The sequence below is a fragment of the Seriola aureovittata genome, chromosome 18 (genome assembly GCF_021018895.1).
Source record: "Seriola aureovittata isolate HTS-2021-v1 ecotype China chromosome 18, ASM2101889v1, whole genome shotgun sequence".
Classification (NCBI taxonomy): Eukaryota; Metazoa; Chordata; class Actinopteri; order Carangiformes; family Carangidae; genus Seriola; species Seriola aureovittata.
This window is the reverse complement of record NC_079381.1, coordinates 19932074-19949536: the sequence shown is the minus strand read 5'-3', so window position 1 is coordinate 19949536 and position 17463 is coordinate 19932074. Positions and strand designations below refer to the sequence as shown.

Below are 17463 nucleotides of genomic sequence, written 5' to 3'. Positions count from 1 at the left end.
GTATACAGCTCACCAACACACCTAACAGCACTCAGCTTTAGCACAGCTGAGAGGAGCGCTGTGCAAGAATATAAAAAAACTGACAGCTGGAGGAGAGGGACAAACCAGCTGGTAACAGGGTAAATAACACAGTTAATTAGTACGCCTGTAGTGCACAGTGTGGTTACTATAATCAATGAGAACATACATTAAGTTTGGTACACTAAAAGTGAAATGGAAGAAATTGACAGTAAAAAAATCTAGGAATTCAGAACAGAAATTCAGAAGGAGGAGAGGAGCATGACGTTAGAGCGATGAGATATAAAGCTGCAAATCTAAAAACCTCAGTCAGCCCTAAAGGCAGGGCTCAACTTCTCATCATCATGTCCTCCAAATCATGTTCCCACTAACTGCTTCGCCAAAAAAAAAAAAAAAGTAGTTTATGAATCTGTTTCTCAAGCCAGGACTTGTAGGTTTCCACACCCATGAATGAGCATCACTGCGGTTGCATGAGTCTAAGCAAAAGCCCAGCACCCAAAGTCTTCAGTGATGGTACCCAGTATATATTATAACAGAAATATTATCAGAAAGAAATGCCTTACAAACATACTACATTAACACGTTACACCAACCTGTTGTATTCTTAGAAAATAATGACTTTACATGACGCTCACAGCAGATAACAATGCCCAGTGATGTGAGGAAGAGGCCCTCCCTGAGAATACAAAGATATATAAATGGCTCAGAGCATTAGCTGGAAGGAAATACCCCCCGCTTCTCTCTACGGGATGATTCATGATCCTACTGCTATTAAGGACAACCAGGGGCAATTTCTTTTTGTAGGGTGTCTTGACCGCTCAGTGAATACACAGCTGTGACACAAGAGTGACACAGAAACAGTACAAATAAATTCAAGTAAAGTTTTTTATATTTTCTAAAAGTTTGCTCTGAAATCAATATCACGGTTCTAACTACACGATGTCAGACTTTTATGCAATAAAATCAGTTGATGATTAGTTGCGGGGTAATTGATCGTTTGCAGCTCAGCCTTAAATCAGAATCTGTCACATCAGGATCTCATGAGCCTGACATGTAAGAACAGCATTGTTCATTGTTTTCCCCCGAAACTTATTTTACACATTTAAGGCAAGGGGAGATGTTACTGCACAATACCCACAATCCCGAGGGCTTGCTCTTTAACACATACATGAAGAGGGGAGAAGACGCAGGACGGTGGAGCATGTACCGTCCCTCAGCTCCGTCTAAGCAATGACATCAACTCTATTTACACTGAGGCAGCACATGCAGTATACAGTACACGGTCACATTTCATGTGGAATGGATGTTTTAAATGTTCTGTATGTGTTTGCAGGAGGACATCCGTTATATTATATAATCTTACGCTGTAGAGACTCCAATAGAAAATAAGACTGAATGTAAACATCTTCTGTGCAGCTCTGAGACATGACCGGAGCAAAACCAGAAAAATGTTACAAGTGAGAAGGAAGTCGGCTTGGCATTTTTAAATGAGTCGTTTCCTCAGCAGAAGCTTTTTGAATAGAGGAGTTTGTGCAACAAGTGCCCCTGCAGCAGAGTTTGTTACAACTGGATCTGAGTCACAGCATTTGTTCTCTGTCTGTCGGTCTCTGTCTGAACTGTGACCGTTTACGATACACATTAAATAACAACTCTTGTGTATTGACAATCTGTTTGTTTTAAAATGTCTTAAATGATTAACTACCTTCCTACAGCAACTTTTCTGTAGTTTTTCTGTTGATCAATAGACAATAAAACCACAAATTTAAACCCCTTCCTGCAACATAATACAACTATTACAATGAATTCCCTGTACAACAGAAATCCTTGAACACTGTATTGTAGCTAGTTAAGCCCAAGACACAGACACCACCACACACCCACCACCTAATGTTGAGCCAGTACACACTGCTGAGGCCGGAATAAAGAGCTGCGATACCCAAATGTTCATTTGCTCTTTTATTTCAAATGATCTTGTTAAATCTCAGTTTTAAACAACTAAACCATAATGAAAAATATAGGAAAACCTAAACAAGCAACAAGGAAACCGGCTCCCATCTTATATCAGCCAGAGGTGCAGCTGTATGACTAAAAGATAATTGACAGATTTTCTACTGAATACAATGACTGTCATGTTGTGCAAAAGCTGACCTGTTTTGCAACCACTAGTTTCCTGTCTGAGTGTTCTTCCAAAACAATAACAGAAGACGTTCAGTCACGTCTTCAGTTTCATAGAAAGCAATTTCTTTATCAAACCAGTGATTTACTGAATAAGGTTGCACCACTAAAGCTTAAGAAACGTCTTTCCTAGTTAAGACTTCAGCGTCCATCAGTTGTTACGAAATATCTGTAGCGCCGTCCGATCATGGTAATTAACTATGTAAACAGGAAGTCTGTAGCATCACAAACTGTCATATAACTTGCAAAGTTTTGGGGCCAAAAGATAAAATAACTTAAGAACGCTTACCTAATGCTTTGTAAACTTAAGAATTAGTAGTATGCATGTAGTTTAGAATGAGTTGGAAAAATCTGTGTCATTATGCCAATAACAGGACTTATAATGCAATAAACGATTATTTTTATTATCAATTAATCTGGTGATTATTTCTTGAAGTCCCAACTGACACTTTAAAATACCAAGACCAAGAAAACCAGCAAATATTCACATTTGAGAAGCTGAGACCTGTGAACTTCCTGAGCAATTTTGCTTTAAAATGACGGTTAAGTGATTATCAAAATAGTTGCAGATTAATTTTCTGTCGATCTACAAATGAATTAATCTGCTAATTGTTTCAGCTCTGGATATTACTGCGAATGCTTTTAGCAGACCGTTTTGTATTTTGAGGTATGTTATATTATGTTGGTGTGAAATTAAAAATTTTAAAATCATTTTTAAACCCAGTTTTGATCAAATGTCAGATGTGTCAATCATATCTCACTTCTTTTTTTAGCATGCTAACATTAGCTTTGTCCGTTGGTTCAGTTAGCTGCGCAACAGTCACACCTGCCGGTTTGTGTATTTAAATATTCATCTCTACAAACCGCAGTCATAATATGTACACTGTAAATCCCCACTTAGCCGAGGCTCACATGATAAACAAAGTCAGCAGCTGGTGCAAATGTCTCCAGGTGTTTAAAAGGCAGGTATGTTAAGATTAATCACGATGAAATAAGGAATGGACAGACTGTCACGTCATTCAAAGCAGACAGATAATAACTAAGCGATGCCTCTATAAGCAGCTTAGAGTTACGCGGTGAAACAATCAGTGATAAACTCCCACATCATCCGGTCACAATGTTTAGAGCCAGAAGCATCTGGTTACAAACAAACGTACTCAGGACAGGTCAGTGCGACCTTAACGCCTGAACACCACGGACCGTAGCGATACACAGTGCATGTGCTGTGACTTGATGGAGGTCGGCAGCTTCGTTAAATGACTGCAGGCCGTCGTGTCTAAGGTTTCTACATCACAAAAGGAAGTTAGAGGCGTTTGTATAGAAGTCTTGTATTTCACAATAGATTTCAGCATCCATTCTTTCCTTCATGGCTGTTTGAAAGAAATCATCTGCAGTATTTTTAGTGTTGCCCACCGGCAACAGCGGCGTAAGGCAAGAGAAGTAATGTTATGTTGCTTCTGTTTTGACTGTGTTGGTTGTTTCACAGGAAGATCAGGTCACATAGTGACTATTTGTGGCACTTGACTTTCAACTCATAAAAGGAAGTCAGATAATCAGCTGCCAGTATCTCGCTTATCTGTGTTCTGGGTTCAGAGTCTGAAGTCTGGAGGCGTGCAATACTTTCCAGTCTAGTCTGACATTTGCTTTCATTTGACAATGCAAACATGAAATATCAAATAATCAATATTTTCAAATGAGAAAAGGGGGGGGGGGGGCACTCGAGGAGCAGCATGTGATACAGAAAAGATTTCTTTCCAACAGTGTTAAACACATGGCTCTTTTAAACTGAGACCATTGGGGTTATTCTTACTGCCTGCACAGAATAGCTAATGAGGAAGCGTGCAGCACAACAAACACAACTCTGTAAGCTTTGTAATCCGTGCAACCTTTTGCCTTCGTCCTCCCGACTTGGTTGATGCACAAAGCAGAAATTTGAGCCTGTGGAAACTAGAGCGCTGCCAAAGCCGGTCAGAGTTTCATCTGATTTCTTCTCAGCTGAGTTTGTACGTCGTTATCAGCCAATTAGGAACGATCATCTGGTTGATCAGGTAAACCCATACTGCAAATTCAGTGCATTATGTTATATCATAAGACAGCTGTGCAAGAAGCTCTGTTATTAAAGGATATTAGTTAAATTTCTGCCGGTGCAAAACATCTGCATTGATTTTGACAGTGGGTGTAAGCCCTTTAAATGCCTACTCGGTTACATAGAAAACACTGCAGTAAGCCAATCACAGTCTGCTTTGCAGTGTGCACAGTGGGTAGCGCACACACGCTGCAGTTTTGGCAGCAGCCGGTGCCCTTTCACCTACCACCATTCCTCTCTCCCTGCAGCGCAGCTCCTGTAAGCAAGATCAAACCTGATCTGCCCCTCCCTCCTCCCTCCTCCATCCTCCCTCCTCCATCCCTCCCTCAGCTTCACGCACAGTGGACAGTACCAACACTCCTCTGTTGTCAAAGCAAAGAGCAGACAGCAAACAAGTGAAACAAAGGAGGTGGACTGCACAACACGCAAAGTCTGTTGTGTTCACCGACTGAAAGATGGTGCGACCTGAACCTGTGTGGAATGTGTGAGAAAAAAAAGGCTTTATTTTTGTATTTGTACCGTCTTATTTATTTACCATCACACCAGCATAATTTCTATAGTAAATATGAAGTTTACCATTTACACAACAAACCTGACTTCACATGAGATTGTACAGTCTGATATGCGGATGCGGATTGTGATCTACAACACCATCTTAACCACAATAACCGTTTAGCTTGAACCAAACACCTTTCTGTTTTTAATATTTTCCATCACTCAACAACAGATAAAGATAATGTGTTAAACTAATCACTAATACATTGCATCGGCAATAACTGATCTCAGTGAACACATATCATCACCTTTTAAGTTGATATGGTGACCTTGTTGCCAACAGTTACCTGTTTACACATTTGGCAGTTACACAGCAATCTTATCGTTCATTTGGAGTCATGTTTCTGGCCACCTGATGAATCTTTATTACAATATTCACTCTCTTTTAACTCTGTTTATGGTCTCTACTTACTCTTGAGGGAAATATATCTCACCATCTAGTTGCTAACTGTGTCTCTCTGACATGTGGTGCCTTCTGCACGTAAAGCAGGTGCCTGCTGTAGCTGAAAAACAATCCTATAAGAGCGGTGGATGTGAGCCAGAACAGTACACCTGCCGAGCGGACGGCTGAACAATGAGCTGAAATATAAAGCTCCGTCAAACAGATTCAGGTGACAATTCTCTATAGGTTCATCGCTACAGGTCACACCTTTCACACTATAATTGTAAAAAATATTGATCATAGTATATCTTTAATAATCCTCAGACAACTTCAGGCTGCCAGTGAACCGTCAAATGATGTAAATACACAATAAAAGGCTGTTATTGCATCAGTGGAAATAAGGAGCCATAAGTAAAGAGCCAAGCACAGAAAAAAGGGAAGTCAAGTCAAGTCACACAATGTGCAGGAGAAAGTACAGAAAAACTAAAAAAATAGAAACAAATACCAGTTAATACAGTATGTGGGGTGTATACCAGGAGTCACCAAGGAGGAAAGGGAGCTGTGGCAGCATAGACAGCCGAGCAAACACCCGAGGTTTACCAGCCAAGACAACAAAGAGTGAATGCACTGGAGGTGGGAAAAGACATTCAGCTACCGAGACGAGAACCGTTTTCTATACCAGTATAACACACAAGCACTAAGCACATACACACAACCACAAATACACAACCCAAACAAAAACAGAGCAGCAGGAAGAGCTGTATATCCTACACAGGCAAATGTATGAGTGAAAGAGCAAGGGAACCCGTCCCCAAGGTCAAGTAATAAACACTCCAAAAGTCCCGGCCGAGGAAAACTCTGTGGTCTTCACATACTTTATGTGGTTTATGTTACTAAACCATCAGGCCTGGCTACGAAAACAACGAGTCCAAACACATAAACACTCATTTTGATGTTTTTCTCGATACTTTTGTACAACAACAAATAAAGCATATTGTATACGCTTCACTAACAAGCGTGGCTGAAGTGGTTTGAGTCACAATTTCCACATTAAAAGAAAAAATGTAAAGCAGCTTTACAAAAGGGAGAGTGAGCAAACGTACTCACACCCCGGGACATTGATTCCACTTGAAGAGTTTGTGCTGAACTGTTGTTTATCACTTCACTGGAGATGGATGAAAGGAACCTTTTACAAGTGGGAACAGATTGTTATTGGTGTCTATAACTGGTTGCTAAGATACAATGAGTACACATTTACAGTAAAACAGGAAGAGAGACCCCATACATCAATAGGCATTACTCCTAACCTCTTTCCAGTCATCGCTGTCCTTCCCCTGCCCCTCACTGCCCCTGCCATTGTTTCTCTATCACATGCTTTCCTACCCAACAACTGAGAATAACGAGGACTGGTAATAATAAAGTCACACTTTTCACACATGTGCATGTTACACACACACACACTAATCTAAAATAATCTAAAATATTAAAGTCGACTGAGCATTGTCACAGAAAAAGAGACCATCAAGAATTCCCCCCTGCTGTAATTTAGGTTTGGTTTTCAAAGGGATGTACACAATATGGATCAAGTTTACAATGAATAACACAAACATGACAAGATGCAGATTTTAAAGCCAAAATCTGCAGCTTCTCATGTGTCTGCATTCAAGAGTGGCATCACAGACATAACCTCACTTTCTCAAGGTTGGTATTTTACTAGATACCAAAGCCAAGGTAATTCAACTTCCATTCCATTAAGTTCAAAGTCATTTTCCATATTGCTTACTAAGTAATGAGTTTTAACAATAAATATAAATAACAAGCCTCCCAGCAATGATTATTATTATTATTATAATAATTATAATTATTATTATTTCTGTTGAACCGTATCCCCTCTCTGGGTTGTTTTTCAGATTCGTAGCAGCACCATTAAACATGATTTATTCTAATTTATATAAACATACTGATTTAAATTCAGTTACTGCGTAATTATAACAAGTATCCACAAGATTAAAGGGTCTATTGTTACTGATGCTTCATGGTTCAACAGGATAATCAGGGACAGAAGCGAGAAGCACCACAGCCCTCTACAATCAGCTCATCTGAGCACAGCTGCTTGAATGTGACATAAATAATTCTGTGTGAAAACAGTGGTTTGTCCACATCAGTTTGGATTTTTTATCTGTTACACAGTTCCCAGATTTTATCAGCTGGAGCTAACTCGCTAATTCAGCTAACGTTACCTCCATGAGTTGGTTGAAAACTGAATTTTTCACATTTCGAGCAGACTCGTTATACAACAAGAATGTTGTGAGAAGGGTCTTAATTATGCAACCGATGTCTACGTGTGATATCATGATAAAAGACTGAAAGCCCCAGACGAACAGTCAGCATCCTCCCTCCATGATGATCCATTCAGAAGACATGGAAATAAAGTCAAAGCATTGTTCTTGTATGGAGGTAGTTAGTCCTACTCTTGTTATCGTGATGAGTAAGAATACAAAAATCAGACTGTTATTTTTCCCTTACTTTATCCTGTTTGGCTGCTTATCTTCCCAACTTGTTTGTATGTTTCAAACTGTGTGTTTTCACACAATGTGACAAGAGGGGAAAAAAAGGCTTTTAGGGTGAAAATGAACTGACTTTGGCCAGAGGTGCTGGAGTGTAAATTTCCCCAAATCCAATAAAAAAAAAAAAAAACCAGGACAAGCTCTTTCTAAATGGACAGCATTCAGGACTGCCTGCACACAGTGTACACAGAGACTGTGCTATCATGACCAGGACAACCTGTAACCTCATAAACTAATGTAGTTATCTAATGATATGCCCCTTGGCTTTGAATGTAACACTACTATTACTATTGTGAGTACATTCTAACAACTGCAGCTTCCATTAGAGCAGAAAAACACACATTTTAATCCATTGCTTATTATCTGGTATCGTGTGTTTGGTTCTGGAAAAGTTAAATAAAAGACACCGACCTCCACACACCTTACATGCCGAGTATCACTCAAACTGTATCCGCATCAGGCTTTAGGTTTGTGGAGGAATCCAAAGCCTAACTACGGTCACTAAGCTATGATTGGATGACTGCTGCTTGGGGGAGGGGTTTAGCAAACTGGCAGCTATTTGAAGAAATATATTTGAGAAGGATCGTTGTTGCTGCCTCTGTAAACACTAAAAACCGAGATATTTTTTCCTCTTTCCCTTTCAGCGGCTTACAAATCTCCAAAAGAAAAACACTCTGTGTGATTATATAATGCGATGGCCATTTCATGCAATGCTTACATCTTTGTGAACTGTATTCAGTGAACTCTTGACACAGAGGACATGCTCATCGCTCTTTTTCTCAGGGTGAACTGCAGTAGAGCAAACTATGCGCTGGCCGACCTCGTCACCCAACATCTGTCTTGTTCAACTCTCCCCGAATTCCAGTCGGGCCTGAACCTCTCTTCCCCCGCTCTCTGCTCTGAGGATCTTGGTGTTTACTCATGAAGAAAACGAAACACTTGACAAGTCTCACGGCTCAAACCCAAATGACTCTTTGTGATAAAAAACCTCTCCACAGGGTGCTCCACATTTCACTCACCTGATAAGACACTTCAATTTTGTCCTGTGAGCGCCACTGTCCTCACTTTATCTAAAGGAAAATCTTTGAGTATTTGAACCCTGTGTGGGCTCTCAGGGGAATTCAGTTTCCTGTGTTGACATGATCCTTTCCTTCTCCAATGTCATACATTTCATTATGATGAGATTTATTAACTTCAGCACTGTGAAGAATTAAAACCATGCATTATTTCTTCCACCTAGAAAATCATGTTTTCCTGCATTCGAGTAGAGTACCTTCAAGATTAAACGTATGATCAGAGTCAGACACATGCCCTAAAATCTGATGCACTGATAGGTCTTAGGCCAGGGAACCGCTGAGCATCTGGGAAGTTCGCCATGAAAAACAAAACTAAATGAAGTCATGTAAAAATGCAAGCAGAACAAATCTTTAAAGGGTTGTGTAACAGCTCAACTAGGGTTGAATACGTGCCTCTGATTCAGCAATGATTCTGAAACAAACCAGTTTCTAAACTGTAAACAACAGCTTCTATTTTTCAAGGTGAATGTATCCAGATTCTTGCCAGTGCACATTGCTAAAACTAATACAGTCAAATATAACCGTGCTACAATGAATCCTACCTTCATTAAGGTGACAATGTGCAAAAAACACATTACAAGAACCTCAGCTTTACCCTACTTATCCATCCGATCGGAGGCATCAACAGCTGCAGTCTCTTACCTTGCTTCCCTCCGATGATGTACGCTGACCGACAGGTAAATTCCTCCCGAGAGACATTTTGTTAAGGTACCAACAAACTTAAGAAGACTGCTCAGTCATCACAGACAGGTTTGGTTAAACGCAGACATGTTCACGCACAAAAGAGAGAGGACAGAAGAGTCAAAAATCAAAGATGGATCCTGGAGAGACGCAGTCCACAGGAGGAGTAAAAAGGGTCTTAACCAGATTGTGTTAATCCTCTTAGCCCAAGAGCATACACTGACACTGGATGTCCCTTTAATCACGCTGACTCGCTGCCAGCTTAAATAAATGGCTGCTTATTTAGGGGCACACCACGAGGTTAGAACGACCACACGGCGACACAGAGTTAAACATTGTCAAACAGAAACAAATATTGGTATAAACGCAAGCACTAATGCAACACGTGACAGACAGTTGCCCTTCCAACTTCTGCGAACAGGCCCTAATAGAATAAACCAATTTGCCAACCAAGGATTATGTCAGATTGAGACGGACGGCAGAAAGTAGATACAGACTTGATGGTTTAACATTAGGAATTAATTACAAATTCCCACGTGCAGTGACATTGGATAGTTTTAATCTTTGTTCTTCAGTCGAATCATCAAGTTCGCATCTACTTTTCCATCGCCTGGAACATCATTAGCCACACAACAGTGCAAGCTACAACAACAGTCCATGAGCAGAATGACATCAGTGTGTGCCAACTGAGTCACTGTTTTCTCATACTGCACTGAACACAGCCCGTCCAACCCAGCAGCCAGCACACCTAAGTAGTTGGCTTAAGGGGATAAACCTTTACTTGACTATTCCTGCCAAGTTCGGATGCTCTATAAGAACCATAAACACGACTCTTAATAAGCACTCAAGAAGAGTCTGATGAATGTGAATTTCCATTGAGTTTAATCTCAGTAATGTATAAAGAACAACTTGCAGATACTTGAACTGTGCAGTTTGTTAACGACACTTTGCTTGTTGCAGTGTAACAGTTAACAACAGGAAATACAGAATAAAAACAATGAGTGTGTGTAATAAGTCAACGCATTGCATAAGAAGAGCAAACACAACCAAGACCAGTGGCCACATTTAACCCGACAAATGTTTACAATGTCCAGGCTCTTTGGGATAAAGCAAAACAGACTGACTGAACGTTTTAATCCTCATGAAGGAGGATTCATTGCGGGGCTTTTGTGGCGCAGTATTAGGGTCTATTATTATCATCAGTAACATAACACAGCGGTGACGCTGAAATTAGATGATGATGATTGAATACAATGTCAAACTATTAATGAGATAACGATAACATGTTTTCATCACTAGTAAAAACATTTTTTCCTCATATACAGACATTGTGTAAACAAACAAAACTCTCTCCAGAAGCTAAAAACAGCTCGACCAAATGAACATGTCTTTCGTGAGATAAATGAGCGTTCTGCTAATCTAAACGGAGCAGCTCCAATTCAACAGAGCTTTCTAGCTGTTTTAATCCTGCGGTTAATGCGGTCTGCCGAGTGCCAAGTGTCACACATGGTTAGTCCTCATTGAACAAACTTGAACATTACGCACTGCCGAGGAGTGTCTGCTCAAACCAAACTGCTCCACAGGAAAGCGCTGAGAAAGATACTTCATTTGAGTGAAGTCATTTTCTTTCCCCATGTAGGTGCGCTGTTTGTTTTTCACTTCATCTAACGTTACTGATTTTGCTTAGAGGGAAGTAATTAGTTATTTGGCTGGTGCAGCTCCGTACAGCGCACCACTCAGAGTGATGCACACGCAAGGGCAAACATAGGGTTGAATCTAACAGTTGACAGCAGCTGCCAGTCGGCTGACAGATAAAGATGAATGGAAACCTTCTTTAATGTACAATAAAGTTGATTGAAAAAATATTGTAGCTGCCCAAAATTTGTTTTTTAACTCCCTCATAATATGCATTCATGTCAGCGTTCACAGCTTTTTACCACTGCATTTTTCTGCTGCTGCTTAAATATAGCCACCTTTTAAGCTGATATGGTGAACTTTATTTACACATCCAGCAGGTACGGAGCAACATTATCATTCATTTGGGGTCATGTTTGCCAGCTGCTTGGTGAATGTAAGACCAATACTGACTCTCCTTTCTGTTTGGTTGATGGTCTCTTTAGCTGCTAAATGTTCCACTATTTTAATCTCTAATATTATCTGTCTCCTATTTGGTCCTGAGCAGGTCGTGTACAGCAGGTTTTTAGCTGCTTGCTGCTGCAGAGACCTATGAGAGCGGTGAGAGTTAACCAACACATATGGTGGCCCTGAGAGCTCAGCGCACTGCGACTTCAGAAAACACATGCAAATAGACAAAACACAAGAGTGATGAAGTCGAGAGGAGCTGCACATCACCGGTTCGTCACGCAGTCAAATTATTTTCACATTCTCGTTTGACACATTGTTCTTTTAGGAATACAGGCACTTTAAAATCACTTGGCTATAAGTGAGTATGAGCAGTGCATGATACAACATATTTTGGATCTTACCCCACCACTTAGGAAGTCATCCGGTTTATGTTGGTGCTTAGACTGTGTACTGAAGATAATTCACCTCACTGTCAAGTAACCAGCACACCGACATCTGCAGTCTTTGCCAAGGCTGAAAGTCTAAGCCCAGCGTGTGGGAAGAACAGGAAAAGGTAATTCTCTTGAGAGTAATCTGCCATTTTTGTTACAAGATGTTCAGTGATTTATGCCAAAAATGACCAGCCCACTTCGAGTACGTATTACTTCTCATGTGTTAGTGGGAATACGGCTTTCAAATATCATGCATAGCTGACATTTCAAGCTGAAAACCACTGGATAATCTGATCTTTAGTGATCCTCTTTGGGAAACACATTTGTTATTGCAGCAACAAATATAAATGCAAGAAGATAGGAAACGGTGGGATTAGACATAAATAACTGGTAATCTTTGTACTCTTCTATCACAACATGAGAGGAAGAAATGAAGCACAAGATTTATGACTATGAGAGGATTTAAAAGCAGAAGGACAGTATAAAGATAAAGGATGCAATGATTAACACATTAACAGATCGTGTAGCTTGGCAAGCAGCGTGTCAGACTCATGTGTTGGGCACGAGTATTATGTGAAATCTACAACTGTTTAAACATGATTTGAGAGACATTTCTGTGCTTGAACTGCATGTGGGACTGTTACAAACGTGCGTATCAAGGGAGGACTTTTGTGATGCATATATGGGAATAATACAAACCTTAAATCTGACTGATGGGAAAATCACAATGTATTGTCGGCAGTAGCACACTACAAATATACAGACAGAAGCTGAGCACCAGCCTGCAGGACAGACCATGCAACATATCTTATGAAAGTGAAAAACAACGACCAAAATATGATGTCATTATCGTAATATTTGGATAGTGAAAAGAAGGTGAAACTACTACTGATACTCCTGATCTCAAACTTGTAAAGACATGTCATAATTGACAGTGATAGTTCACATCTAGTGAGCTTGGGCCAAAATAAATTTGGACTCTGCGCTAAATAATTTAATCTACTTCTGTTATTTTATCTTGTGCATGAAAGAAAGGATTACGCGTGGGATAATCTCGTCCTGACTGTAGATAATGTTCTTTGTCGCTGCCCACAACACTGGACTGATTTAGATGTCTGGGATGGACAAAGATGCAACGAAACTGAGATTTTGTGAAGATAGGCGTCAAAAGAAAACCAAAAAAAAAAAAACCAAAACAGTTTGCATTAATCTCATGAAGCTCCATAGAAAGCAGTGCACTCCTTGAAACACTGCACAGAGCTAAGTCTGGAAGCAGAGTAATAACTGAGCCAGTCAACATGATGTCATCTGAGTACTCTGAAGACTTTCCATGTTTAACTCTGCAGCAGCAAAACATAAGTCAAAGTTCAGAGCTCCCTGATTATCCCTACTGTAATACCACCGCAGAGCTCTTCGCTGACAGGTCATCTAACCTGCTTTGTGATGTTGGCGTCTATTTAGTTCAGCGTAACGGCTCGAATTACATCACTTCTTGTAGCCGGCGTAGGAGAGGTCACCGGTTTTAGATGAACTTCAAACTGACATTTCAAAGGGACGAGGAGAAGAGGCCACAGGGTTCATCCAATACATGCCGCACTGGCTCAGAAGGAGGGCAGGCATGTTTTTAAAGTCTAATAAATTTGGGTTTCATTTTAGTAAAACTATTGTTGGGACACATATCATATTAAACCAAAATTACATTACATCTGCTTTCCAAAAAATAAATAAACAAATATATATTTATTTCAATGGTGCAGAATAATTCACTTTGAGAGAAAATGAAATAAGAGATCAGACTTAGTCCTTTGCCATCCTCTGTGTCTCAGCTCTGTTAAGATAATGGATTATCAAACTGTTGCCAAGCCGAATTAGTAAAGCACCACTGTTTGCAAACATGACACCACCCAGGGAGCATGTTCCAGGGGATGTCGTGGCATGAGAGGAGAGTCTGTTTACAAATACCGATTTAACAAAGCATGGAGAAAGGAAAACCCATAATGAAATGGTTTTATTCCATCCTTGTCATACCCTCGCAGGAAATTAAATTTGGTCTGCAGGTCTACACATGACAAAGCAATTATTCAGTTTTCTGTTTCATGACAGGGGCTTGTGTCATGCCATAAAGCAGCAATGAGCTATCTATTGCTTTACTGCCTTGACGCATCACATCTGCAATATCATGAGTCAAAAAAGTGTGGATTAATGGATGGATAACGTTGCACAACTTTCTGTCTTTTGCAATTGCTTATATTGGACATCATAGAGGATGACAGGCAACCACACCTACAGCCTAAAGTCATGCTGCGTGATGAAAAGGTTTATGGGTCTGGCAAACTCTCGAAAACTCAAACACACCCTCGCACGCATCATGCTGCATTGTTCACATCCGAGCCAGTCAAACCAGTATGCAGAAGCATCCATGTAGCGTTATATGGCTTAAAAGGCTGAGACATGGATTTTGTCTTCCTCATTTCACCCATCTGTTTCCTGAGTAAACACCACAATATCTGCACCCTCTTCTGAATGACTGCAGCTCAGCCAGTCCCAGTCTGTGCCTCTCAGGCATTACTTTTACATTACCGTCACAGAGCAGAGCATCAATTTTTTCTACAGCGATCTTTGAAAACTGATTTAGCAACACTTAACATTATTATGAAGGTATTTCCAGAATCCTTAGAGACTAATAAAAATATTCCATCTGTTAAAAGTTCTGTTTCTCAAGTTTACAAATCTAGGTAGCCAGAGATGATGTTGCTTTTTGGTTAAACAAGAAAACAAGAACATTATTTTTGCATGAAAATAGAAAATCTTGGAAAGGAACATCAATATAAACTTAGCTGCCAGTTTATTAGATACACCTAGCTTTTAGGTAATGCCTTTAATCCTGCCATTAAAGAGGCATTTATTAAACTTGAAGGGTTTTTATTGGAAGATGTAGGTTGTGGTGCTGTTAGATTAGAAATATTAGATATTAGAAATACCTCTCAGTAAAATGAAAACTGAACATTTGCTTGAAGCTTCATGAATAGAGGATTAACTGCAGGACTGCATTACACTGACTGTATATCACTTTTCTTTTGTATGTGTTTGGGTTCATGTACAAAAAATTGAGCAAGGATGTACACCACTTCCGGCTACCATCTTTGTTTGGATTAGAAAACTAATGCGCAACTTGGGAAATGGGTTAAAAGTCATGATTTTTGTGCAGCTGACAAGATATTTTTTCCCATCCTGGTGGTTAGAAGAGTCTCAAGTGTAATGGTAATACAGGAGAAGCACAAACTGGGGATGAATTTAAGCAATTGAATGACATGCAAGCAACAGAAATATAGTCTACATCCAACTGAGCTGACAGAAAGAGAGTGGACTCATGAAAGTTAAAACAAGCAGTGCAGCCGTTCACACACTGCACAGACAGACTCAAGTCTGCATGATGATTGTTGTGACTTGTAAATGGAGTCAAAAGGAGCACACAGCATGGATTAAACTTACAACTGTGAGCTGCTCACCGACTTCCATGACATGTGAAACCCACCAAACACGAGCCAAGCTGGTTACAGGTGGTTGTTTGCAAATACTGTGACAGCAACAGGGGCCGAAAATTAATGAGTTTACTGTCTTCAGATGTGTTTTGCTCGCTGCCTGCGGGTATTAAACGGATTACTGACACGCCTCAAATTAACGTTGTCTTTGTTTATTCTTCTTGTTAGGCACATTTGCATCTTCAAAGGCTTCAGATGTGTTCGTGGTTTGTGTTTACCTTCTCGTCTTCTTCTTCTTCGTCCCCTGCTGTCTCCTCTGTATTTCCGCTGACACTTCCAGAGTCTGAGTTGTGACTGTCGCCTCCGTCTCCGGAGACTTTAATGTGCAGGACGGCCGTTATTTCTTCACCCTCCGACAAGGTGTTGGAACCGGACGACAGACTCTCGCCGCTTCCAGACGCCGAAAAGCGCTCGTGCTCCATCGCTTCAAACTAAATGCGAGCAGTTCACGAGCCGAGACAACTCCATCAAGACGCGACGTCAAAACGAAACGCAGCCATTAATTAACCTGTCAACACACCTGTGACTTCTTTTTTTTCCCCCCCAGGAGCGAGCCCATAAAAGGATACCACCACTTTCTGAGCCCGAGTAAAAACAAAGTCACGACTTTGAAAGATATCGATTAAAAAATATTTATCGAGTCTGTTAGGTATTAACTTCACCGCCCGGCTGAGGTCTCCACTTCACTTAAAAGTTGCCCACCCCCTTGTTGTGTGTCTTGTCGCTCATGACTTTCAAAGCAGCGTGAGTCCATGCTGTCACTGACTTCATAACGCACAAGTAGAGCCTAGTGCCCAAAATAAACCCCGCCCACAACGTGCGAGGGCGGACCAATCAGATCAAAGCTGCTGCCAAACCAAGGAGACAGTTTTAACCATGTTTAGGTGTGCAGAATATCCACTGGCGAGGATAATCAATAGCAAGAAGTCAAAGTACCAATACAACAGTGGAGACAACAACAGTGGTACAAGCAGCGCAGCCTCAGTGGGCCACCTCTGCAACTGAAGGAAACACGTGCAGCTGTAGTGGTTATTAGGGTCATGACACATTTAATAAAGTCTCCACAATCTGAAATCTTAGCATATTTCAGCCATTTTCTTTCAATACTGTCGTGAAACTGTACGTTTTACAATATTATAGAGCACGATTTTTTGTCATAGTTGTGTGGAGCCTATAGAGTGAGAAATGTATATATTTCAAAATAATAAACAACTTTACTGGAGAGAAGCTCATTCTCATTCATGATGCAGAATGGCTGTTATTATTATATACATTATTTTATCATTATTGTTAATGCAATTAAGGTGGAGCTCATTTTAACAGACAATGTTTTCCTTTACAATGCACAAGTACCACAATAATAATAATAATAATAATAATAATAATAAACTTTATTTATAGAGCACTTTTCATACAAGAGATGTAGCTCAGGGTGCTTTACAATGAAAAAAATTAAATAGTACAATAAAACCAAGGGCAAATAGAAGGAAAATGAAATTAGAAAGATGAGAGATGATAAAAAAAAATGTATAAATGAAAAAAAAAACAGAAGCCAGTAAGAATAGTAAAATATGAAAGAATTAATTAAAAGCCAAATTAAATAAACAGGTTTTCAGCTTGTGTTTAAAAACGTTCACAGAGCCCGCATCTCTTATATCTCTTGTGAGTGTGTACTTATGTATAAGGATTTAAATGTAATTACTAATAGCAGGACATTCTCTTCTTCCTAAATAATACGCTGCCTTTGAGCAAGGCAATAAACCCCTGACGGCTCCTGGACAGCAGCTTCATGAGGAACGTGAAAGTGTGGAATTGCATGATTGTGAGGCAGAAAACTGCGTGCAGGGACGAAATAATCCATCACA

General features: G+C 40.1%; 1 protein-coding gene across 5 annotated transcripts in view; it reads right to left on the bottom strand.

The window, feature by feature from the left end:
* mast4 (microtubule associated serine/threonine kinase family member 4) overlaps nucleotides 1-16336 on the bottom strand; it is a 93560-nt gene extending 77224 nt beyond the window's left edge. For all 5 annotated transcript variants that reach the window (XM_056402990.1, XM_056402995.1, XM_056402991.1 and 2 more), the window contains exon 1: nucleotides 15817-16336. In XM_056402990.1, the coding sequence (XP_056258965.1) occupies nucleotides 15817-16020 (204 nt within the window). In that variant the 5' untranslated portion in view covers nucleotides 16021-16336. The remainder of the gene's footprint in view (nucleotides 1-15816) is intronic.
* Nucleotides 16337-17463: the final 1127 nt, after the last annotated feature.